At 54.0% G+C, this 25,786-nt stretch overlaps 1 protein-coding gene across 1 annotated transcript in view; it reads right to left on the bottom strand.

Moving 5' to 3' along the window:
• Positions 1-4,291: 4,291 nt before the first annotated feature.
• Positions 4,292-25,786, bottom strand: part of TRPC7 (transient receptor potential cation channel subfamily C member 7) — a 97,433-nt gene continuing 75,938 nt past the window's right edge. The window contains exons 8-12 of the mRNA XM_058677900.1: positions 15,907-16,102; positions 11,345-11,566; positions 10,748-10,828; positions 6,131-6,206; positions 4,292-4,995 (exon numbers count right to left, since the gene is read on the bottom strand). Of these exons, the coding sequence (XP_058533883.1) occupies positions 4,826-4,995; positions 6,131-6,206; positions 10,748-10,828; positions 11,345-11,566; positions 15,907-16,102 (745 nt within the window). The 3' untranslated portion in view covers positions 4,292-4,825. The remainder of the gene's footprint in view (positions 4,996-6,130; positions 6,207-10,747; positions 10,829-11,344; positions 11,567-15,906; positions 16,103-25,786) is intronic.

Here is a 25,786-nt window from a genome sequence, read left to right as displayed (position 1 = left end):
CAGCCCACCCCCCAGATGCTAAGGATGACTGCAGCACACCCCCAGTTCTCCTGTGTGCCTGAGCCCCTCTCTGCAGTTGGTCTGCAGCTCCAGCACTCCACCTTGGCCACTGTCTGGGGATGGCCCTGGCTTCTTCCCTGATCTTTCCTGCCCCTGCCAGTTGCGGCGCCATCTTCTCCCCTACCCTACTGCAAGTGCCAGGGAAAGGCCTGGAGCTCAGGCTGAGGCAGAGGAGGCTGAGGTCCTGGGCTGCAGATTCAGCCCTCAGGCCATCAGGGCTCCAAGCAAGGTGAGGTCCTTTGCTCTGCCAGCCCTGAGAGTGGGGGCATGGTTGAGGAAGCCACTGGGCTCTGGACTGGCTGAGTCACGTGAGGAGATGTGATTCTTTAAAAGAGTTTTAAGTGACAGAACTGAAGCTGTCCTTTATGTGGCATTTCAGAATCTAAATTGGAAACAACATGGGCACTGCCATTTCCAAGGTGGTAGGAAGTCTGCATGATCCCCATTTGGGCTCCCAGGCTAGACACCAGGCTGTCTGGATCTTGGCAGGCTGCCTTTGGGAGGGGCACATGTGGCTCACAGCACCCAGGTCTGCTGGGAAGAGGATCATTGGAAACTTGAATCTGGGGACTGGACAAGGGCGAGAAGACCCCAGAGTTCATGCTCCAAATCCCCCTCCTCATCTCTGCTTTTACTGGGGAGCATCAGGGTGCCCAACAGCACCCCATGGGCTTGGGCACACATTTAGTCTCTTGTTGTAAAATTTTTGATTTATGGAGCCTGTGTTGTGGCATCATGAGTAAAGCTGCCACTTGAAGCACCAGCATCCTGTTTGGGTACCAGTTTGTGTCTTGACTGTTCCACTTCCAATCTAGCTCCCATCTGAGGGAGAAACAGAGAGAGATGGCCCAGCTGTTTGGGCTCCTGCCATCCACATGGGAGATCCAGAGGAAGCTGCCGGCTGCCTGGCCATTGTAGCCATCTGAGGAATGAACCAGTAGGTGGAAGATCTTTCTGTGTTTTTCCCTCTCAATCTAAATTTATGTCAATGAGAGGCTGTGTCTGCAAAGCCGGCTTTGGCTTGCAGAGTGTGTTGCTGCAGTGGGCTCAGCCCTGCAGCCGGGGACAGCACAGGGGGCATGGTCAGCTAGTGTCCATGCTGTGATGCACTTGCACAGAGCGGGAGACCCTGGAGGTGCTGTTGTGTTCTGTGTGTGAAATGAGGCCAAGTCACTTCCTCTTTCTTCTCAGACTGGTGGTCCCTGCCCTTCTGCTGGCATCCCCGAGGACCCTCTGTGTCAGGGCTACCCACACTGCCGTAGGCCTGCTGCCCTCCACGTCATGTGCTCAGAGGCCTCTCATGCAGTTTCTGACCCTTGCAGCCTGCTCCACCTTCCTGCGTCTGCAGAATGAAGTGGCACCCTCACCTGCCGGAAGTCCGTCATCCTCACAGTGTCTGCTGGCTACTTCCGGGGTCTTGCTGGGGACTGGGAGGGGAACCCCCACCCAAGGGAAATAAAGGTGGTCCTCCGGCTGTGCCCCCAGTCTGCCTTGCCTCGCTCTTGGTCTCTGACTTTAGCCTGGCTGTTGCGGCAGTTTGGGGAGTGAACCAGCTGATGGAAGCCTGATGAAAGATTCCCTCTTTCTCTCTCACTTTCTCTTTCTCTGTCACTCTGCATTTCAAATAAATCTTAAAAAAAAAAAAATAGGATTCACCACAGTGTGATGAGTCCTTAGGTACTCTGCCCCAAGGCCGTGGATGTGCATTGGAGGGGTGGAGGGGAGGAGAAGACACAGTCAGAGGTGATCTCTTTGCCCGCCAGTCCATGCTAGCTCTTTCCCTTGGGAGCAGAGGTCTGCCTGCCCAAGCTGACCTCAGCTTATTGGCTTTGAGTCTCTGGGGGCTCTCAGACTCTGCCTCCCCACCTCCCCAGGGCATCAGTGAGTCACAGAGGAAGGTGGGGGAGCTGTCCAGGGCCCTGGAAGATTTGTCCCCAAATACTGCATGTCTGTTTAAAGCCTCCCAGGCGCTCCTTAGGTTTTTGCCTTGGGATGTGGGGCCTTGCAGAGAAGAACTGGCCAGTCCCAGATGGGTGCTGGGAGCCGCTGTGTTGTCTTCCCATGTGAGCACATCCTGTCACCACAAATCTGGGGACCTCCGGAGGGTTTGTGTCTGCAAAGTGTCGCTGAGGTGACCGAGGACTATGGAACTCATTGCTTAACCACTGGTTTTCCCAGAGGCCTGGCCCAAAGGTAAGACGCAGTGTTGGCACAGGGGTGGGGCTCCTTCTAGGCTCTGGGAGGTAGATGGAGAACAGGTGCGGCCACAGCGGTGCTGGGGTGCAGTGGGAGGGGCTTGTATTTGGTGCTAACTCCTGGGTTTTTCAGGCCCAGCAGTACCATCTCAAGGAACTTCAGAAAACAGGCCCAGCACTGGCTGGTGGAGTGCCTCCTCTTCCTCGGCCCTGTCCCCAGCGGAGAATCAAGCAGATGTGGCCACCACACCGGGTTACCATGGAGCAGAGGAGGCAGATAACTGGGTGCTCGTCTGGCTGGGATGAACTGACAGGTGCAGCCGTGGTGGGGCTCGGAGGTATTTAGGGGAAGTGTATGGGCATCTGTGAGCTTCTCAGAGAGGTCCTGGGACCTCGTCCCTCTCTGGCCTTGTGCCTCTCTCAGCTTCCATTCTTCACCTTCTGGGGTGGTTCCCGCCCTGGTCCATTCAGCTTTAGGCATGGGTGGGTGTCAGTGCCTGGGAACCCCGTCACCCTCCATCCTGGCTCCACCTGTCAGCTCCCAACCTCTTCTAAAGTATTCCAGAAAAGAGGTTCCCAGCGCAGCCCTGCCTCCGTCAACCTGGCAGCCGTGGACATGGTTCTGGGCCACCTGCCACCTGGGTTGTGGGGCTGAAAGCTGAACGGAGGGTGCCAGTTGCTTTCCCTGTTTTCAGTTATGCAGTGGGGCTTGTTTTGCTTTTTCTCTGCTAGGAACAGATTTGAGACTCAGGTTTAACAGGCAAGGGGTGCCCACAGTTTGAAATGAGGTTGTCAGTTGTGTCTGGCTGAACGCAGTTAGAGAAATTGATTAATGCATCACAGATGTGTTTATCAGTGTTTGGATGAAGGGAGTGGGAGAACTGTAAGAAAATCTTCCAGAAATGCTGGTCGTGTTTTCCCAGGATATGTCAAGTGCTGTTCCCACAAAGCCCATTCATCTACCCGGAGGCCAGGCTGAACGCAGAGCCCTGCTGGCAGTGTGGGACCCAACCCCAGTGCCCTGCCTCTGGTCTCTGTAAATTATGAGCTGCGTGAATTCATTCCCCACCCATTGCAGGGTTGGGGGTGTGGATGAGTGTTTGAGAAGCACTTGAGGTCTTCTCTCCACAGCAGCACACCACAAGGTTAAGCACACATTCGCAATGGTGCTTAGAACTCCTTTGTTCTTTGAAATCTGCCCCTGGTCCTTCCAGGACCCAAAGCGACAAGCTGCTGGGCCAGAGTTATGTAAAAATACCCTGTGCTGGGCACATCTGCTGTACCTGCTGACTGCTGTTGCTTCTGCTGTGTTTGAGCACAGGGTGGTGGGGCAGGTGGGACTGGGTTCCACCCCTAAGCCACACAGAACCCCCAGCTATACACAGGATGCTGTGACGTCATGAAACCTGTGTTACTATGACAACCATGCACTGTCTAGCTTGTGGGAATCCCTTCCTACCCCCTCATGACTGGGCCCAGCTTCACTTCTTTTGGCACCTCATCTGATGGTGCAGGAGTGGTGTGTGTGTGTGTGATTGCCTTTCCCTTCCAGGCATCTGGGTTTGTCACCCTGATCCTCCTCACAGGGCTGCGGAGGATCCCGATGCTTGGGCCCCAGATGCAGAGCCTGCTGAGTCTGAGACCGAGTGAGTGATGGGGACCAGCGGTATGCAATATTCTCTCCAACGCACACATGTCCAGCATTGTGTGGGACTGGGCGCCCTCTGGTGGCCATCTCCCCACCCACACCTAGGCCTCTTTGTTGGGGGTGGGGAGAGAAGCTCTTCAGGAGGGCTGGGGTGACCACCCACTTCTCTCACCTTTCATGCCACTCCCTCCTGACCTTAGTGAAGTTGGGTTAGGAGCAGGTGCTTGGAGGTGGTAGCTGGGGCTGGTAACTCCCGGGGTCGTGGCTGCAGGCTGTGGGCTAGCACCTCCTCACCCAAACACACTATGGCATCTCAGCCCCTGGGGGGTGGAGGGGTCCCAGGTCACTCCAAAATGGGGCACAGAGGCTCCCTAGGTGAGGCTGAGGTAATTTTTATTTCTTTCCATTTTAGGTAAAAATAGTAAATACAAGATAATAAAGGTAAAAATACATCATTTGGAATTTGGTGTTGCTTTCTAAACAGAGCTACCTACAGTACGATTTTTTGATTTAGGATTTTTAAACTTTTTTATATAAACAAATAGAACTATGTTACTATTAGGCTATCTGTGTTCTCATCTGGCACTTAAGAGTAGGTCACAGGTCACCTCCCGTCTCAGCAGTCCTGGGGGAGGGTGGCGGTGGTGAGAAAAGGGGCTGGTGGGAGGACAGCTGGGTCTCTCCAGGACACCACAGCCCAGGGTGGCGGGAGGGCACATTGTGCATCTAGAATGGCCTTTTCCTGTGGCGGACACAGGGATGTGGACGTTCCTGGGGCACAATCCCTGCTTCTGTGGCGGCTATGCTTGAGCCCCGGGCTGCAAAAGTCAGCCAAGGCCCCTGCTCCCTCGCTGTCCTGGGCATCCAGCTGGGCCTTGGAATGCTGGTTGGAGTCACGGAGGCCACGGTGGAGGAGGGGCCACTAAATGTCCTTGCCCTTGTTCACCCGCATGTGGTCTCTGTTTAAATTCTTGCCGAATTTGTCGCTCAGCTGCTGGATGAGGTCTGCCAGCTCTCCAGTGGCTTGCGACTTCTCTTCCAGCAGTTCGTAGCGTAGGCTGGAGATGTCCTGTTTGATCTCCTTGAGCTCGCCTGCAGAGGACACACAGCATTGGGCTGAGTGTGAGCAGGGACCGTGGGGAAGGGGAAGGGGCTCAGCTCCCTGGGCAGAGAGCCCCAGGGTGCAGGCCAGGCAGCCAGAGCTGTGTCTTGCCCCAGGTGCCACCCACCTCAGAAGGACAGGTGCGTCTGCTGCAGGAACGCTGTCCTGAACCCCAGCGATAGGTCCTGCACTCAGGACACCTCTCACTGCAGGAGCCCAACTCCCCTGTGGCGAGGGGTACGTGTCCTAGCACCTGGCAACATTAGCAGGTAGGAAGGAGCTGAGCTTGCACACCTCATTGTAGGGGGACTTTCCTGGAAGATCTAACCCAGGAGGCCTTAGAAGTAGAGGAACAAGGAAAGAGGACTTGGCAGGCAGAGCCCCTATGAGAGCAGCCTGCCGCCGTGGGCTCCAGGGGGCAGCCTGCCGGCTGTGGGCTCCATGGGCAGCCTGCCGGCCGTGGACTCTGAGAGCAGCCTGCTGGCTGTGGGCTCCAGGGGGCAACCTGCCGGCCGTGGGCTCCGGAGGCAGCCTGCCGCCGTGGGCTCCAGGGGCAACCTGCTGGCTGTGGGCTCCAGGGGGCAGCCTGCTGGCGGTGGGCTCTGAGAGCAGCCTGTTGGCCATGGACTCTGAGAGCAGCCTGCTGGCCGTGGGCTCTGAGGGCAGTCTGCTGGCCGTGGGCTCTGAGGGCAGCCTGCCGGCCGTGGGCTCTGAGGGCAGCCTGCCGGCCGTGGGCTCTGAGGGTAGTCTGCTGGCGGTGGGCTCTGAGGGCAGCCTGCTGGCGGTGGGCTCTGAGAGCAGCCTGTTGGCCATGGGCTCTGAGAGCAGCCTGCCGGCCATGAGCTCCAGGGGCAGCCTGCTGGTGGTGGGCTCTGAGGGCTGCGTAGAGGATGTGATCAGATTAGGTCCCCGGAGTAGAGGCTGCATGACTGAACCCCACCCGTGAAGCAATCCTGCCCCTGATGTTGGCCAGAGCCCTGTGCCCTCAGAACCACGAGGCAAAGTAAACCTGTTCTCTTTGCACAGCAGCAGGTATCCATGTTTCATTAGAAGGAGGCAAGACTGATTAGCACAGTCTCCAGCCTCGGTGCCCGGAGACCCACATGTGATGTCAGGGCCACTCACCTTCGTTGACCTCGTCGTTTTCTCTGTCCACCTGGGCTTTCAGGACATATCTTTTAATGAGGCGTTTCATGATTTTCTAAAATGTAAAGAAGGAAGGAGAGGATGAAACCAGCCTTGACTGGCCTGGGGTGCCCTGCCTTGGGCAGTGCGATGCCTCTCTTCCCCGCGGCATGTCCCTCTCCAGGGGTGCCCTGCCCTGGCAGCGTGACGCCTCCTAGCCCTGTGGCATGTCCCTCTCCTGGGTGGCCGGAGTAGGTGGGAACCCAACCAGCCTCTCCCCCAGGAGCCAGTGTCCACCTGACTTGGGGATTCAGGACAGGACACTTGTCCCTGGCCAAGGTGGAGACACCTGTCCCTTGGCTCTGCTCCAGAGCCTGTGTCCACCCTGACGAGGTCTCAGCTGGCCTGCCAGGGGCAGCTGCGTCCCTTGGGGGTGGCATGTGCAGTGCTTATGAGAGGAGAGCTGCACAAACCAGGCCCTGGCTCGGAGGACACTCCGCACTGCATCTTGGAACATCCCCAGCAGCTGCTGCACGGCCTACATGGTGGAGGCGGGGACCTCTGGGTGTTCTAGGGAGAGCCAGCTTCCCACGAAATCCCACAGATTTGGCCTCGCACTTCCGGCCATGCTGGGGAAGGCTCTGGCCCTGGAGTTGTATTTATTATGCAGAAGCTGTGCTCTTTAAGCGAATGAGGCAGGAGCCAACACTCAGCACACACCAAGAATAGAGCCGAGTGTAAGAAGGACTGCAAGGAGCTGAACTTTGTATTTTGCCACCCAGCTTCTTGTCTCAGAGTTCTTGTGAAATCACACAGGGTGGGGGTGGCAGTGAGGGGCAGAAACGTCTGGTGGTGGCTGTGGTGGCTCGCTCTCAGGAGAGCTGAGCAACAAGGAGGAGCGGCCAGGAGCACCCTGCTTCACCCAAGTGAGGATGGCTCAGCTGTTTGCACCTGAGGACTGAGGGAAGAGTTTTCCAGAAGGAAAGAGCTGCCCGGACCTGGATGCTGTCTTTGCTTTAGTGTGTGATGCCTGTGAGCAGGTTGTTCTCTGATGAGATGGGTTCAAGGACAAGAAGGGATCAAGGATGTGGATGCTGAGGGAGGGCTCCACGGATCTCATCCATCGTCAGCAGGCGATGCCTCTCTCCATGGTGAGGACCTAGCTTGGTCCTGTACTTCCAAGGTTCCATAAAGGTGCTGAGCCCTGGGTCTCCCCGGCCCAGTGCTCCTGGCCCCACCAGGCTCTGTGGGTAGGTCTCAAATCCTGCCCAACAGTTCCTGGGCAAGCTGCCTCCACTGCTCCTATTCAGTGAGACCCGGGTCTGATGCCATCAGTGGCCTGCCCTGCAGCACTAGCCAGCCCCTGCTGGTCCAAAAGGCAGATCATCCAGGTCCGATGGACGGAGACCGTTCCGAGAGACTTGGGCACTGTTTTCACTTTGAGTCGGAAAAACAAAACCAAAGTGTTGCCCCGAATTGCTCCTCTGGGAAAGCCCTCCCTGATCACTAACTGTGTTCTCCTTACTCTGGAAGCCACTCGGATGTGTTCTTTCTGTGCACGCCTACAGGATGTCTTGGGTTAAAGAGACTTAGTTATCATTCTCTGCCTCTTCAGAACACACCTCAAGCATCCTGCCTTTCGGGCTTTGTCCGTGAGACAGTCCTGGTATTTTGGATGTGATATGTGGAGCCAGAGGCTGGGGGGAAAGCGGTGTGTGGCAGAAGCGTTTGCAGCAGTGGGAGTCCCAGCTGCTCATGGCACACATGGTGCTTGTTGGCCGCCAGTGCCAAGTGCGCCCCTGGCTTTGAGCAGAGATGGTGCCCACCAGCCTTCTTCAGTGTGGACGTGCCCTCCAGGGGCAAGTGACAAGGCGTCGGGTGTGTCCTATAGGCTCTGATCGTGTTGGCCCCTTCCCCGGAAGTGTTCTTACGCCTAGTCCTCCAAGAAACCCAGGCAGCTGTCAGCCGTCTGCATCAACAGGTGCGTGTGCATGGAGGCTCCAGGTCGGGTCTTTCTGTGGGAGAGATGACACCCTGTGTGGCCAGGGCAGATAAAAGCTCAGATAAAGAGGAGAACATGAGTGCAACAATGCACGTGGCCAGTGAAGTAGGACCCAGAGGCCACTACCACATTGCCTGCTGGAAAGAAACTGAGGAATGTTTCGCAAAGTGGGCAGGTGGAGCTCAAGGCTCGGGAGACACCAGAATGGAAGAAGGAAGTGGAGCCCACCATGCACCCAGCAGAGGCTTCATGGTAGGCGTTCAAGTGCACGCCCCACCGGGCTCTGGGGGCCGACCAGATGACATCACAGGGGTTGTGGCCAATGGTTTATTTGGGCTGCGGTTTCTTTGCTTTGCCCAGCAAGAAGCATATATCCTGTACCCCCACTCTCACCAACTGGCACTCCTGACCTTGGAACAGGTCCCAGGGTAGCTTTTAAAGGGGGGCACACTTTGGTTGTTGCCACAATATCATGGGTTGGGTCCCACTGTTTGGTCTCATATCCAGAGAGCTGGACTGGAGTAAAACAAACATAAAGCACTGTAAAAGCAAGAAACCAGTTGGTGGGGGAAAAAATGATAAAGGGCCCTGTGGGTACCCTGGAGTCCAAGAGAGACAGAGTCCAGACAGCCTGGGAGTCCACTGGAGGGGCGTCCCCAGGGCCTCAGGTCCCTCATCTGTCACATGGGCCAGGGACTGAAGCCACACATGGGCTGGGGTTCAGCTTGTTCCTGTTCTTCAACGTTGTCTATTCTGCAGGTGAGCAGAGGATGGCTCAGGAGGTTGCCCGGCAGGGACCAGACAGGGCTCAGTAAAGGGGGATGTCTGTATGAGTGCAGGGTGCTCCCACCCCTGGTTGCAGTGCCCTCGGCTCTCTCCATCTAACGCCCGCTGCCTCCACCTTAGTTTTTCTTTTTCTGTGACAACTATAAATACGTAACTGGCGGGCTTCCCTCCCTGGATTCAGAACATAACAAGGTGAGCAGCCAGTTTGCCAAGGTCGCCAATAGCCTGGGGCTGCGCTGCGCCCTGGATCTAAGACGTGGCAGGAAGTTCTTAGGGGTAGGGAGGAGGATTTAAGGCAGACAGGAGCCTGAGATGGTGGGAGAGGGAAGTGATTGCTCCTGGAGCTGACTGGGAAAGGGCTTCCAGGACATTCACCCATTAGTGGTCATCATTTATCTCAGAGGTTGATTCTGGTCAAAACCCAGATTCAACCACTTAGATTTGGCCCTAACTTGCTCAAGGTTTTCTATCTTCCCTTTGACAAGGATAATCTATACTATTCTCTGAGAGGGCAAGAGATTAAAAAAAATCCTTCCACTGACCAAAGGATTTGGCCTGTAACCTAACTCAAAGCAGATCAAACTGGGCAGTTCCAATTTTGTGCACGATTAAATGATTTGCCCACTTGCCTGGTTTTTAGTTTGTGTCATCCGATAAAATTTTCAGAGCTGAGCTGTTTCTGAATTGTACCGTTAAACCCTCTTCACTGCCCAGCTGGCTTGAGCCCCTACTGGATGGGTGACTCCAGGCTGCTGCATCTGTAATGGTTCCCTTTTGGGAAGGGGGATAGTTCTCCAGGCCGGGGTGGGGGAAGCTCAGGAGAGACTCATATTTACATGTGTGAGCCAATGACTAGTGTGGGTCCACCTGCTGACCCCAGAGAGACCGTGGCGGGGCAAGAGTGGCTGTGCTTGCAGAAACGATCGCCCACGGCTGCCATCACTCAGGGGCTCCCAAGCAGGGCGACTACACGCAGCCCAGATGTGGGCGTTCATTCCCAAAGTGCTGCCGGTGCTGCAGGAAGAAAAGTTCTGCTACACACGTTAGCACCGTGGATATGGAAGACTTGTGGTTGGAGGCTGGTTGCTCACAGGAGACCCCAGTGTCTAGCTGGCTGCTTTTGGCAGAGACCTGGGAGCCACACTGGGCCCTCCTTGCCTCCTTGCAGCCCACCAGCAAATGCTCTCAAGGTAAACTGAACCTGTGTATTGTCAACTCTCACTCCCCCATCCCTGCCCCTGTACCCCTACTGTCACTTCCCAGCACCAGTGTCCCCACCTAGAGCAGTGAGGTGGCTTTGTAAAGGCGTGAACGCAATGTCGTCACCTCTCTACCCTGTAGCCTTACCTCTACCTTGACCTTCTAATGAACTTGGATGGACTCCACCTGCTGCCCAGGGCGGGGTGGAGGCTGGTCTTGTTGCCCTGACCCTGCCGGGGCCCCTGTGGCTCTGCTTGCCTCGTATCTCCTGCCTTTCTCCTCTACCCGGTAAGCCCTCTGCCCTCTGAGGTCCTTGCTTCTCGTCCTATCCCTGGATCCCGCCGTTCTGAATATTGCTTATGGCTTGGCACTCTGCTCAATCTGAATTGCTTCTTGTCTGTATGTTCCCATGTTTGTGGGTTCCCGTCCCTTCCCACACTTAGGTGCCACTAAGGCAGAAACCCCAGTTGTGGCCACAGGAGGTTCCTGGTGCACCACAGCCACTCTGACCGTTTTGTTCAGTGAAGGCAAGGCTGAAGCTGTGTTCTCGGGAGGTGACACAGCTTCAGGACTAACCCCATGTCTTGGTGGCAGCTACTTGCGTCCCTGCTTGTGAAAGGGGTAGTTACCTGGTATCTGGTGGGCTTGCTGAAAGTGTTATTTGCTGTCAAGTTCTCAGCATTCCTCATACCAGCCTGGTAGCGAGTCTTCTGGAGGGTAAAAAAAAACCCACAATCACATTTGACTGCATATATACCAATATACATGGCGGGGCTTGAGCAGCGTGCAGGGAGGGGGTGGTCTCCCTGGGGTTCCTACTAGCATGCTGTTCCGGGTATGCTGCTCTGGGGACTGTTCCATGCAGGTAATCCAGGGCCATGGGATAGAGTTTGGTCAGCTTCTGCACGGAGTTAGAGAGCTATGTGGTTTTGTGGCAAATACTGATACTTTGCAGCAGGGGGCGACAGTGGGAAGGGAAGTTTTTCCTCAGTTCCTTGCCAGGGAGGGCTCAAATGCACGCCCCAGCTGCTCAGCCAGGCACCCTGCCGCATCTTCTTTTCCAAGGACCTTCCATGAGAAGGGCTGGTGCCACGTGCAGCCTCTGCTGGGTTTGGGAGCCTTAGCTGATGTGCCCAGGGGATGGCACGAAGCCATGACTCCTCCAGCTGCAGCTTGCAAATCACACACACCAACTCCCTTCTCCCTATACCTCAGAGGCTACCTACCCTGAATTTGGAGTTGAGCATGCCCATTTCAAGGTCATTTTCACAGCTTTTGGCCTTAGATTTGCAGAGTTTTATTAGGCACATCTTGATTCTCAGTATGAGATAGTAAAATGATTTAGGACTTGGCACTAGGTTGAAGGGAGCAGGTAACGTTCGTCCCTCGTCGAAGTAAGACAGCCAGAGCTTGGCGCGTGCAAATTTCCACTCCACATCTGCATCCTCCTGTGGGGCAAAGGAAACCACAGTACCACCATCAAAGGCCACCACTGAGCCACCGAGCCAGGGCCGTGGTGCAGAGGAACGTGGCTGACTCAGCACCTCTCCAGCTGGGCTGCAGTGCCCTGGGGCTCACCACTTCCTGCCCACACAGCCTGGACACTGGACGTTCACTCTGCACAGGTGCACGTGTCCCAGGCCCTCCGGAGGCTCTCTGCTGACCTGCTGGGCACTCACTGCAGCCCCCCTGGACACGGGTGCTGGCCTTCGCCACTCGCAGCTTCCCACGGCCACCCCAACGTGTTTCCCTCTGACTTTGGCAGTTGTGCTCGCTGGCTTGCCACGTGCCACGACAGTGAGGGACACAGCCTTTGGAGCAGTGCTGACCAACAGACATGAGCCACCAGGTAAGTGTGAATTTTCTACCAGTTACGTTATGTATGGTAAGCAGAATCAGAGTCAGTGATGTCTTTGCATTTGGTCCATTAGAGTCTGTTTTTCTAAACACATAAGTATTGTAAAAACATTAATAAGTAGTGTGTGTTTTTTCTCCTGCACACCCTATGCTTTGGATTCAGCATCAAGCTTTTATTTATAGTACATCTAATCTGGACTAGCCATGTTCTGACCTTTTGTTCAAAAATTCTTATTTTCATTTTATTTCACATACACACACACGCACACATACACACACACAGCTCCTCCATCTGAAGGTTCAATTCACAGTTGCTTACAACATCTGGGACTGGCCCAGTCCAAAGCCAGAAGCCTGGAACTCAGTCTGGATCTCCCACATGAGCGGCAGAGTTACAAGTGCTTCAGCCATGCCTGCTGCCTCCCAGGATACCCAGCAGTGGGAACCTGGGCGTGGACGTGCAGCCCCTGTACCCCGCAAGCAGCATCTTAACCATTGTGCCAAATGCTGGGCATGCTAAACCACCTTTCAGGTACTCATTGGGCACCTAGGATGGTGAGTGGGTGCCCCTGCTGGACCACACTGTTTATTAGAAAGTGCACATCTTACTGGTTGGTGTGCTCAGGGAGAAGAAGCTAGTTCTAGCTTGACTGCATCTTACGATGGCACTTCAATGTCTGGGAGGAGGATGTGATTTGGAATCTGGCCTGGCTCCCAAAGCCCCGAGGTAGCCACTGGGCCTGTGCCCATTAGCACAGGTCATGGCTGCACAGTGAGGTAGCTGTGACCCCAGCATGGACCCAGGCAGCTTGCTGGCTGTACCCCGTAAGTGTGAGGCCAGGACCAAGCCCCCTGTTTGTGTTCTCCTTGAAGACCAACGCCTGGCCTAGGTGTCACCTTTATGTGCTAGAAGCTTGGTGAGGGCAGAGGTCACGCCTTGTTTTGTGAAAGGCTCAGGCCTGGTGGCCACGAGAGGAAATGGGGGGGCACAGTGATAAGAGGGCAGGTCCCAGAGCCTCCTGGGGTTCAAATCCTGCTTTTGCTCTTTACTACAGGTAGGCCAAGTCCGTGGCAGGTGACTTAGCCTGGCGGGGCCTCGGTTTCCTCACCGTCACCTGAAGACACTAACGCGTACTTTCTATGGTTGTGAGAATCAAAGGAGCAAATGCAGAAAAAGAGCCAGCGATGCCAGGCGTTTACTAAGCCCTTCATAAATACGATCTTCCTCTCTGCAGCCTAGGCCAGGCTGGCAGTGAACTTGGGGTCATTTAGCACACATTCACCCAGTGTCTGTGCTCATAGTCCCTGCCTGGGTGGAATGCATGGTCTGGCTGATGACCTGAGTCTGTTCAACAACTCATCAGCTGGCCTTGACCTAAAGGCTGGAGGAGCTGGGGGTTGGAAGAGGCTGCCCATTGGCGGCCTTTGGAGCTGAGGCAATGAGAAGTGTGAGACTTTTGCAAAAGTTGGCAGTCAAGGACAGAGCAGTGGGTAGAGGCTGGGAGCTGGGCTGGGAGCTGAAGATTGTTAGGCTCCTTTTTTTTTTTTTTTGAAGATCAAGAGACTGACTTAAATGCCAAGAGGAAAGCTGTGGTAGGGAGAGATGGAGACGGAGGCGGGGCAAGATGGAGGCACAGGGCAGAGTGATGGGAGGCAGAGGGTCCTAGGAGAAAACAGGGGCAGGCGAGTCCCTGGCCTGGACAGGGGGTGCTCGAGTGCCTCAGTAGGTGTGTCACTGTGCTCCCAGGAAGATTTACAAGTAAAGTGTGCTGACAGGTGCTGCTTCTCAGCTCAGGGTGCGTGGGGACAGGAAGAGCAGTGGGCAGCAGTGAGCTCACTCAACTCCTGCACCACCGTGGTACGAGCCAATCACACAGCTTTTCCTGCACCAGCCACAGGCACTGAAGTGAGCAAACAGAGATGCTGGGGTTTTCCAGTACCTTCTAGTTTTCTGCATGCAGGCCCTCTTGGGCTGCCAGACCCTGTTCTTACAGGTAAACCAGTTTCAAAAACCTGTGGGATTTGCCCTTTTCCACCTTGGCAGAGCTGCTCTTGCTGTTTGGAATATTCTCCCCTTTGGGCAGGTGTGTGTCCTGGGTTCACCTCTGTCCCCTGGGAGTCCACATGCAGAAGCCTGGATGCCTAGCACCTTGGGCTGTGGCAGTTTTGGAGAAGCAACTCTTACAGAGACGATGAAGGGTGAGTGAAATCCTAAAGGAGGGCACTGGTCCAGCGGAGCTCAAGGACACAGCAGGCCAGGAGAGAGGCCTCAGAAGAAACCAGAGGTGCCAGCACCTTGATGGTGTCCAGCTTCTAGAACTAGCACCATATGAGCCACACAGGTGGTAGTGCATTCGATGGCAGCTGTAACGATCCAGGTTCTGTATAGTTCTCTATAGGAAATACACAGGGATAGGATCTGGTGCAGGGGCTGCCACTTGGGCTGCCTGCATCCCCTATTGGGGTACCAGGGTCAAAATTGGGTTCTGATTTTGACCCCAGCTTGCTGCCAGTGCACACCCAAAGAGGCAGTCGATCGTGTGCTTCACGTCAAATTTCTTCTTCACAGAGGTCAAGTGAGGAGCATCTGAGGAGTTTTCTTTCCTGCCTCTTCTTTCTGTTTGCATTTGCATTGTTATATCAATAATGCTCACCTGCAGGTATCTTTCTGCAACTTTTTTTGTTTTTGCATTTATATCTTAAGAGGTTCTCTCACATTATTGTAAAGGGGTCTGTCTGCCTGGAAGGTGCATGGCTTTCTAAACTGTGTCTTGAACATTTCTGATGCTCATAGGCTATTCCCAGCTGTTGTAATGAGCATCCTTGGCAGGTCACATTCATGCGTGCATGGATCTAGGCTAAGATACCGAGCCAGTGCACATTACTTAGTTTTAAAAGATTATTTACTGTAGAATGGGTAAAATAGTAGCATGATTTGTAGGTCATGATTGATAGGATGTTCCCAGCCCCACCTCGGCAGGGACCCTGTTGTGTTTTTCTTTTGGGTCCTTCAGGGACTTTATCTTGTTCATGCTTACCCAGTCACACCTGAGTGTGCAGTCCGTATCTTAACACGACAGCACACACCATGTGCAATGTTTACACAACACTGAAACCTGGAGGTCTTTCCGCTCCAGCAGACAGAATGTACCACTGTTCTGAGAAACCATCTTAAGTTGAATGAGGTTTAGGCCTGACTCTGTCTCCATTTCTAGCTGGTCTAAACACGGCTCAAGTCAGTAGCTCCTGGTTTGTGTGCTTTCCGTTTTGATTAATTGCCTCCTGCTGCCTTCTCTTGACCCTCTTATCTGTCTGGTAAAACTGTTTTTATCTTTAAATGGCCTTTGTGCCTCCCCGCCGGAACCTTGCTCCCTGCCAAGTCCATCACTGTTACTTGTCCCTGCCTGAACTCAGCTGCGCTGGCTCCAGGGCATGGTGAGTTGTTGAGGGTCATGTGAGTTTTCCTTGCTGAACTGCAGTGTTGTGGGGGTTGGGAGGATGCTCCGACAGTGAGAGGACAATGTGTTAGTCCATCTCCACACTGCTGGTGCCCAGCACAGGCCTGGCATGCAGCACCCCCGGAGCAGCAAACATGTGCTAGGCTGATGGTGCTGTGGGCTGGTAGACAGTTGTTCTGCTGTGCTGTGGGCCACCTGTGCCCTGTCCCAGGAGGAATGAGTCACATTCCTGGTTCCTTCTGCTCTCAGTAGGGCCATTTTGTGTGGCTGATGCTGGCTGTGCCAGGGGATGAGTTGGCTGGAAGCTCTTTTCTAAGCAGTGAGGGCACTCCTTGGGCAGGAAGAGCCCCTACTGTTTGTTGCCCTGGCTTCCCCATGACTAACACATGATGCTGTCACCATCCCTGCTGTGCTTGGTAGCAACGTCCAACCCAGGGGACGGAGTGCCTTGCCCATGAACTGGCCTTACTTACCTCGATCTCCTGGTAGGAGTTGTTGATCATGGCAATCAGCATGTTGAGCAGCACTACTACCATGGTGACATTGTAAACACCATAGAGAACATAGCCAATGTTCTCGATGAATTTGTGGTCGTATTTCAGCACCACCGAGATCACTTCGGACAAGCCAAATATGGACCAAAATAAGGTTTTGAAACTTTCTTCGACCCTACAAAGGAAGCAGACAGTCCTGTTACAGTTGGCATGGGCTCATGCTTTTGTGACAAAGTTCCCAGCTCCACCAGAGGGGCTGCTGGGGGTCAGGGCTGCTGGGGGTTGAGGCTTCGTTCTCAAGTAATGAGCTGTTGCCATCTCTGCAACTTGGAAAGGGTGTTGCAAAGGGCAGCTCCTTCTTTTCCATCCCCACCACTCACTGGGACTCCTGGCTGTGTTATCATTTTCATCTGGCTCTTATTAATTAAAAATTCAGAATTAAACACCAGGGCACCAGAGTAAATGTTTGTTCCTGTGTATTATTAGCCTCAGAGAGCACACTCTTGCTTCCGCAGTGGCTCTTACACGTCCTGGATCCCCATGAAGCAGAGCCACGGAGGTTCCCTGGGGGAAGTGGGTGGCGTCCAGAGACCGAGCTGGCATCCTTGGCGCCTTGCACCTGCTGGGCACGTCCTGCACAGCAGCTCACGTCATCTTCCTGAGCACCTCTGCCATGGGCTTCCTCCTCATTCCCTTCGGGTGACATACCTGAGCCAGACAGGCATATTCAGTCCTCAGCTGGGGCTGAAGGATTGGAAATAAGGGTGGGGGGTTTGGTGTGAATACCCAGGTAGGGGCCTAAGGCCCACTGCAGCTCCCCAAGGTGGATGTTGCACATTATGTGTGTGTAGACTGGGGGAACTGCTGGGTTTCAGGACCCTGCTCTCTGGCCACTCTAGAGTATGGGGATCCTGAAAAACAATGGTTTTAAGTTAAGTTTCAAGTTCATATCAGAGTCCCTGCCCCATGGCTGTGAACCCTGGGTAGGGCAGATGGCACAAAATCCAGTCTGACAGCTGGCTGGGGTTGGATCGAACATGTCAATGATCTCAATGGGTAAATGCAGTTCTTTCAGTTTGTGGTACCCTTATGACAAAGCACTCCCCCCACCCTTTAGCATTTCAGGCTTTCGACACTCACCCACAAATGGCCAGGATTAGCTGCATCTCAAAAAGGATTTTACAAAAATCTGTTTTGGAAGGACTGGTATTTACTTGACAAGATGTACAAAAATACTAGTACTCATCCCTCGGGCTGTGAGATCCAGCGTGCGCAGGTGGTGGGTGGGGTGCCTGTCTAGCCAGCTGTCTGGCTCATTCCTGATGTGTTCTTGAGTCTGCAGAACTCATCTTGGAAGCAGGTTTGTGTTGCCATGTTCTGTTTTTGGTGTCTTTGACAACTGCGGGTTTTGCAAGCTGAATTCCTCTTTGTGCCAGCAGGAATTTAGCTGGGGGCTGGAAGTTAATAACTGGGACTGAGCTCCTGCCCTGGATGCTACTGCAAAAAGGGTGGATGAAGTGGCTTTCGCATGCGAGATGTAGGATCCACTTGCATGGGAAAGATCACTCACTGCATGGCATGCGCACCGTGGGATTGTCCTCCCACCACAGCATGAAGTTCTGGTTGTCCCCCTGGTAGATGAGAACAGTAGCAGGGAGAGTCCCAATTCACTGGATGAGCCCCTAGCTCCAGACTGGAAGGAGGTGGCAGGGCTTCAGCCTCTAGCAGTTGCTCCCTTCCTGGCAGGACTGACTGGAAACCCAAGGCTGCACACCTGAGGGCGGAGCTGGGGCGCACAGGGGCTGGTCCGAGGCCAGGCACTGGCCATGCACAACCTGGGACTTGGAGCACCCTTGCCGTGCTTGAGAGCTGTTCCTCCTAACTCAACCTCGCTGTCTTCCCTGGATAACCCTGCAAGCGACTGGCTCATACGAATGAGGCAAGCGATGGCAGGTCCCATTCAGGGGTGCCTGCTGCATTTGGATCAGGAAAATGGGCCTCAGGTCAGCATATACATATGCACATTTTGTTCTCATTTTTCTTCTTCCTTGAATTCTGCCACCAAACCCTGATTTGTCCTTGGCACCTCCACTTAAACATTATGCCCTAATAATCTGAAGGAGACGGAGCTACTCTGGGAAGCAATATTCCCACAAAGGAATATTGACTGGTCTCTAACCATGTGCCATGGACCCTCCACAGCCAGTCCCCCTCACTGGAGACTGTTTGGCTTGCTCATAAGGCTGATGTGTTTGGTTGTGTAGCTTCCAGAAAGTCTTCATTAGTGTACACTGGTTTTACTTCTCGTTTGTGGCTTAAGGATTAACCTCTGGACTTAGACCTGGCCGTCATCTCCAGGAGACTCTAATTACAAGGGACCCAGAGTCCCTAAGGCTGCTAGACTGAAAGCCACACCCCCCTTCAGAGCAAAAACCAGTTATAGACTACTGAGCAGGAAGGGGTCTTAGCCAAAAGATGGCATTTCTAGCACTTTCTTCTAAGCTCTTGAAGCAGATCATCTGTGGTTTCTGCTTCTATGGAGGGAGCAAAATGAACTAGGTAACCAAGGTCTTCCTTACAGAAGTTGGTGCATCACCAATATGACTAGTCACTGCTTTTTCTGGGGGCTCTAGACATAAAAATTCAGTGGAATAACCAAGGAGTTTCAGTGTAATGCTGTTACTGGAGGGGATACTGCAGACTGAGTCATGCAATTGGCTGGCCTAAACTGTAAGCAATATTTTAATCTATAGTTTATACCTGGGAAGCTAGCTCCTTTTTTAAAAAAAATGGTGATAAGAGATCTGCAGTTGCCTGGAGATGTCATGCTAGTGTCATATTGTAGTTTAATAGGTGGCAGGAAAGGAAAATTTGCATTGTTTTGATCTTGGACGCCTACAGTGACATTCTCAGGGAGAAGGTTGGGCTTGGAATGGAGTCAACGGGGCATAACTGGTCCCAAGAGTGCAGGCTTTGGATCTGGGGGTTAGGATTGTGTGGGGTCATGGAAGCCAGGGATGGGGCGGAAGCCCGGTAATGGGGGATGCCTTTCAGCAACTGAGTCTTACAAGACCTTTACTGCGCCACCCCTCGGCTCACAAAAAGCCCGCACTGTCAACCAGCCGGTGCTAAGGCTGAACCTAAGGGTCTTTACGGGAACATTGGCAGCTGTTGGCTCCCATCCTTGTCCCACTCCCCTTTGCTGGCTGTGCAGTTTGCCAGAGAGCCCTTCAACGGTGTCAGTCAAAGGAGGCAGCACTGAGATAGCTGAGAAATAAGGGCAAAGGTGCTCACCTGGCTTCAAGTCTCCATGGCTGCGTCAAGTGGTGTCCGAGCCCCAGCTACCCCTACAGTAAGAGCCCTGCCGATGCTAGCTATTATCTTGAGCTGTTCACTTAGTCAACTGAGCTGGGACTAGGTGCCAGGTACTCCACCAGATGACAGAAATACACTGATGTCCACAACAAATGTATTTCTCCCCTTTTGGTGGTCTCAACTTAAAAGAAGACAAGAGGCCCAGTGTGGTAGCCTAGTGGCTACAGTCCTCATCTTGCATGCTCAGGGATCCCATATGGGCATTGGTTCATATCCCAGCTGATTCACTTCCCATTCAGCTCTCTGCTTATGGCCTGGGAAAGGGGTCGAGGACGGCCCAAAGTCTTGGGACCCTGTAGCGGCGTCAGAGACCCAGAAGAAGCCTCTGGCTCCTGACTTTGGATCAGCTCAGCTCCAGCTGTTGGCAGCCACTTGGGGAGTGAACCAGTGAATGGATGATCTTTCTTTCTGTCTCTTCTTCACTCTGTAAATCTGGCTTTCTAATAAAAATAAACAAATCTTAAAAGAAGAAGAAGACAATTTGAACAAAGTTGAAAGCCAGGGCAGGCTGCCTGTCGCTGCCTTGCCTACGCCTTGGGTGCTTCCCGCGGGACTGAAGGCAGGGAATGACTGGCTGCTCATTGACTTGCATGAATACGTGTCATTTTCCTTCCTACCTGCAGGCCCTTGATTTCATGCAAATGCTCTGGTTTCTCCAGTCCAGGCTGTCTTTTAATCTGTGACTGTCTGTCTGAAGGTGATCTATAGGCCACCCGAGCATAAGAGGCACTGCTAATGAAGGCAGAGAGGCAGAGTGCCTGCGAATGAGGCTGAGAAGGTGGGTGTTGGTGGTGGTTGGTGTGTGTGTGTGCAGATGTAGGCTGGGGCTGACTTATCACGCAGGAAGGGCGGGCTAGACAATCAGTAATCAGTTCTCCACCAGGGCTGTCTCGCCTGTATAATGAGACTTTAATAACAGGTTCCCAAAGAGTGCATTGCATTTGTGGATGGGCTCAGAGAACAAACTGATCAACAGCCTGAGGGGTTAGGGCCATTGTTAGGAAAATTGCTGCTGCTTTTAGAAGGCTGCGACTCCCTCTGAACAGTTCAGTTCACTTAACTACCCAAATCTGCACCGTGCAGGTTGAAAAAACTCAGCAGCAGGTTCGGCTGTCTCAAAAGTTTGTTTCTCCAGTTCAGAAGACAAGAGCGGACGTGGTGCTAAGATGTTCTGCTTGAAAGGGGCAGGGCGCCCACCAGCCACCCTAGCCCTGGCTGCTGTGGTGGAGGGAGGTGTAAGGAACAGAGAAGGAGCTTGCTAGGGGGCTGAGTTCCTCCAGGACCACAGCCAGAAAGCCTGGCACCTCTCAACGCCTCTTGGCGCTGTTGTGGGTCCTGGATGGCACTTTTGACTGTTACAGTCCAGAACTATTAGCATCTGACCACAGAATGGATGCTGAGGAAGTGGGGCAAGAGGGATGGCATGGGTCTTCCCCAGCTGGCCGCAGCCCTGCCTGAGTACCACTTCTGCTGATTGTGTGCCTGGAGCTAGGCCCCCACAGCACAGTTTCCTGGTACTTTGTGACCTTGAAGAGTGACCATTTCAACCTTATTTGCATCCTGGAACTGGAGCTTGCTGAGTAAGAGGGAGAGGTTTCTTGCCAGTTGGTCTGAGAACCAAGATGGAGGACCCAGGTGGGGCCTGAGACTTGGCAGGAAGCAGTTGATGTTGGGAAGCTCATGGGTGCACCGCCAGGCCTTCTCTCTAAACCCTCTGGCCTCTTGCTTGGTGCAGGGGCGCCAAGGTAGTGGACTTCTAACACCCACATCAAGGATAAGCATGGAGAGCACAGAAATGGACATTAGGTCATTGTGGAGTCTGTTGCAACAATCTGGGCTATCTTAGCAAAGTCCTGGAGGTGATATTTCTGGTTGGAGAGCAGTGTCCAGAAAAGAACAGCTCAAATTGCATTTCTGCCACAACAGGCTTCCCTAGCCCTGCCTGCACCCCCTGGGACCCCAGAAGGTCTCGGCACTGGCTCCTCCACAGACAGCTGCGATTCAGGTCCGGCGGCCCCTTGTGCTCTTCTGCCTGCCATGCGCTTTTAAGATGAAAGGTGCTGGCACAGTGGTGTAGCAAGCTCATGCAGTGCCTGTGGGCAATCGCATCCAACAGCAGTGCCAGTTCGTGTCCTGGCTGCTCCACTGCTGATCCAGCTCCCTGTTCATGGCCTGGGAAAGCAGCGAAGGATGGCCTAAGACCTTGGGCCCCTTCACCCATGTGAGAGACCCAGTAAAAGCTCCTTGCTCCCAGCTTCAGACCAGCCCAGCTCTGACCAGAGACCATTTGGTAAGTGAACCAATAGATGGAAGACCCTGTCTCTGTAATCCTAACTTTCAAATAAAATACATAAATCTTTTTACAAAAGATAAAAGGCAAGAGATGATGGCTTTCACAGTGTGAGTTGAGTGTGGTTAGGGGTGAGACAGGTGGGAGCTGACCGAGGAAGATGTGAAAGCCCAGGAGGCTGGGTGCATGCCCAGGCCCCAGCGGGCAACACCCAGTCAGCATGCACTGCCCTAGCAGAGTGTAGCAGGCCCAGTCCTGTGGCTGTGGGGCATGCTGTCCCTGGTTTCTTGGGATGGTCACTGGTTGCAATGAGTTTTATGGCACAGCCTGGCATTGGTTGCCCAGCAGGAACCCTGGGTAGCCAGATCTACGCGTTCCGCCTTCAGAGTGCCACCGCCTTGGCCACCACGAGCCCTCATCCAGCAGTCCGGCCTCCTTTGAGGATCTACCTAGGTTCCCCTTGGGGTGGCCTTTCTTTCAAGTTCCTGTCTCTCAGAACCTTCCCTGAATTTGCAGACATCTTCCCTCCTGGGAAGGTGGGGTTAATGGCTGCACGGTGCCTGGGGGCGGGGCTGAGATCACCCTGGCGTGGAGGGGGGCACCCTGCTGGAGCCGAGCTTGGGCTGCCCTTTCAGCTTCCCAGAGCATCCCTGGCAGGGTGCCACAGAAGGCAGAGCTGACCACATCTTTCTTTCTTAACCAGAGGCCTCTGTGGACACGCTACAACTCTGGGGGCTCAAAGGGCTCTGCAACCTTGGCTCTGGGATTTCACGGTTCTCTAACTTTCCAGAGTTTGCATTACGTGCAGTGCAGAAATGCCCCAGTCAGGACGGAATGCGCTCACCTCATCCGCCGGCTCCTCTGCTTGGGGTCCCCGTCCCTGACCCCACCAGGCAGGGCCCCTTCCTATGTGTCCCCCACTCCCCTTTTTAAACCTCTGAATCTTCATTTGTCCACAAGTAAGAAAATTCACTTCCTGTCTTCTGTGACCCCAGGGCCTACTGTAGAATTTGGCCCGGAGTTTGTTAAATGAGGCAGAAACCTGCCTTACCCAGGGGAGGTTCCCAGGTAGCAGGTGGAGAGTGGGGCTAAGTAGTTATTGGGTTTCCTGTGTTGAAGACCACAGAAAAAGGATGCAGCTTCCCGAGGGACTTGGCTGCCACCTGGGAATGTCAGTGCTAAAGGTGGAAGGTGGGTTCGGAGTTCTGCAGGTCTGGGCTCTGGGGCCCGGTGCAGGGGCAGCACCTGGCAGACCTTCAGTCTAGGACCCATGCCAGCACACAAGGAGCAGATGCATGTGTGTGCCACAACGGGTGGTTCAACAATGATATTTCAGTATTACTCTTGTCCCTTAGTCCCTTACTGACTCCGAAAGGAATGTCTGCAGTCTACATTTCAGGGCTAAGTTGCTGTGTGTGAGGCTCATCCTCCACGGGGCCTGGCAGGCAGGGTGGGGCAGGGCAGGGCTCCTTAGGGGGTTCAGGCTTGCAGGCACAGAGCCTTAGGGGCCCCTCCTCTGGCCCCAGTCCCTCTTCTCTGCCTTCCCCACCCCAGGATGGCTAGAAGGCCGCGCTAGCCCTTCCATGACCCAGACACACTGGGTGGGGCCAAATTGGTGTCTGGTGCTCCTTATAGAGTGTGGAAAATTTCCATTAGGTGTTGTGGAAAATAGAAGCTTCTAATTTTGCCTAGCACTGCAAAAGCTCCTTCCATTAAAGTCATTCCTGGGGAGACAGAGCAACCTCTGGAGAGGCGTGACTTTTGATGAAAGCAGGCTCAGCCCAGCTGTCCTGGGATGCTGATGCTACGGTGACTGGCTGGGGTCAGTTGTTGAGAGGCAGCCCAAGCTTAGTCTCCCACCAGATTTAAATGGGGGGCAGTTAGGGGTTCCGGGCTCTCTCCTTCTCCCTGGCCCAACACTGTCTGCCCTTTCCTCTCTGTGTGCCCGTCCAGCTGCAGCCATCAAGCAGTACCTTTGGCTCCACATGCCCACCCCATACTTCATCTGTGAACCAGGGACCTGTGTTTCTATTTCTAATGTAGCCACGGTGGTGGGCCCCTAGGGCTTACATACACCCCCCCCCCCCAGTCAGACAGTCTTGGTTTTTGAAATATGTGTGTTCTAGCAAAGGAGTTATGGAACAATCCTCCATAAGCCCATTTAATATCATCCAAGCTGTATTCCCCCCAAACAGCAAAAGTCCCAAGAGTCTGAACTGTGTACCTGCCTTCAAGCAGGTGCATTCCCAGGTGGGGCTTCTCTTATCTGTGTCGGCACTGTGATTTTCTACTTTGAGAACATAAGACTGGCATGCTCCTTCCTCCTCTCCATTGGTCACCTGCAATTTCTGTAGAAGTGGCTGAGACAATGAGCTGTGGCAGGTGTACTCTGGCAGGCACTGGTGGCCCCACCTAACCCACCAGGTGTTAAGGAACCCATCCTGCCCTCTGTGCCAAGCCCTGACCCTCGAGCTAGCCCAGCCCTCCAAGAGCCAGAAGGACATTTAGCCATCAAGAATGCTCACAGCTCTGACTCCAGGCCTCTCTCCCACTGGCTCTGACCATCCGGGCCAACTTAGTGCTTGCAACATGCTGCCCGCACAGAGCCAGGCAGCGCCAGAATGTCTCCCACTTAGATGAACAGGCCCCTTGCTTTGGAAATGCACAGTGCCCAGGGTGGCTTCCGGCTCTCTCGGTGTATGATGGGGCTGGAATGGGATCTGTGTTTCTTATCCCATGTTCCTCAGAGCACATATATTAGAATGTGGGGGTACACAGCCTCCCTGCCTCCCTGCCCCCAGTTGCAGCTACATGTGGTTTGAAACCACTGCTTTTCCTAAGCCTGTTCATGCTTTGTGTTCATCCACACCTTGGGCTGGCCGAGCTGATCCATCCATTTGCTTCTAGTCCCTTTCCTGAGGTCTCTGAGGCCTTCTGGAGGAAAAGGCCATCTGGGTTGGGGCAGGTGCAGTATGTGGTTCCGGAACTGCTGATCATGGGCTGTTGTATGGGGCATTAAGACAGGGCTATGCTGGGGGTTGGCAGCTGCCACAAATGGAGAAACCCTGCTCCTTCTCTTTCCTTTTGTTCTAGAATGTCTGCCCTGCCCACAGTTCCCCTACAGAAACTCCAAGTTGGTAAGACTGCGGTGGGACGGGCTGTGTGAGCTGGTATTGGGGATGCATCTGAGCCAGCTTCTGGCTTTGTCATTGGCCTGGTGGCACACCAGGCACAGCTTTGCATCCTGTGGGACATGAAGCTCCTCTGTCCTCATCCACCTTTGCTAATACTGAGGTCGATCTCTCGAGGGGTGATGTACTGCAGAGCTCAGACAGAGGTGAGAGATGGCATTTGCAAAAAATCCATTCTTTCCCCTCTCTGCCTCACTGCTCTATTGACCCTCGGTTTAATCAAATCCTACTTACAGCTGTGCAGTCCATGTCAGGAGCGGCCCTGGTGGTGATAAACTCCCCATGCATTACTCCCTGCTGCATGCCTGCCTGCCTGCCTCTCTGTGGAAGGCCTGTGGTCCTCTCTGTCTGAGCCCATCACATCTGCCAGGTCTTCATCCACCTGCTAGCAGATGGGACAAGCTATTTTACCTTTCCCCATGACTCCCCAAAGACCCCAGTCCTCTCCCCATTTAGACTCTGGCTTCATGTTGTAGAAAACTGTGGCTAGGAGGGCTCCCACCACAGTCAAGACCTTCATCATGTTCCCGTGTGCTGTGGCACTGGGGGCTGGACCCTCTGTAAGGGCTGGGGTCGCACAGAAGCCAGCGCAGTGGAGGAGGAAGAGAAGCCCATATGGTCAGATGACTGTCCATCGCTTCCTCAACTGCTCTGGATCTGCCCTCCTTCGTCCTGTTTCTTCCCTCACTCTTGTCCATGAGGCTTTTAGTGGGGAAGCACCGGGAGGCCCTGTGTGGGACCCGTCCCATGCTGGGCAGGCACACTGGCTCTGCCTGTGCCAGATCTACAGCAGGTTGGCTTTTGGGTGACTTGCACCTATGTCAGACTGTCAACTCTTAATTCCAAGGAGTTGGGGTGATAGGGAGTGTCCCGGGAAGCCCATGAAATACTTGGCCCAAGGTGGTAGCATCTGCCAGTCGGACTGGCCTCTGTGCAGGAAGACCCCCTGTACAAGCAGATCGATACTCAGGTATGCCCCCGCATTACCCTCCAGCCTGGGTTA

The sequence above is a fragment of the Ochotona princeps genome, chromosome 19, assembly GCF_030435755.1.
Source record: "Ochotona princeps isolate mOchPri1 chromosome 19, mOchPri1.hap1, whole genome shotgun sequence".
In the NCBI taxonomy this organism is placed as follows: domain Eukaryota; kingdom Metazoa; phylum Chordata; class Mammalia; order Lagomorpha; family Ochotonidae; genus Ochotona; species Ochotona princeps.
Note: the sequence above shows the minus strand (reverse complement) of the source record. Positions and strands in the feature narration are given on the sequence as shown.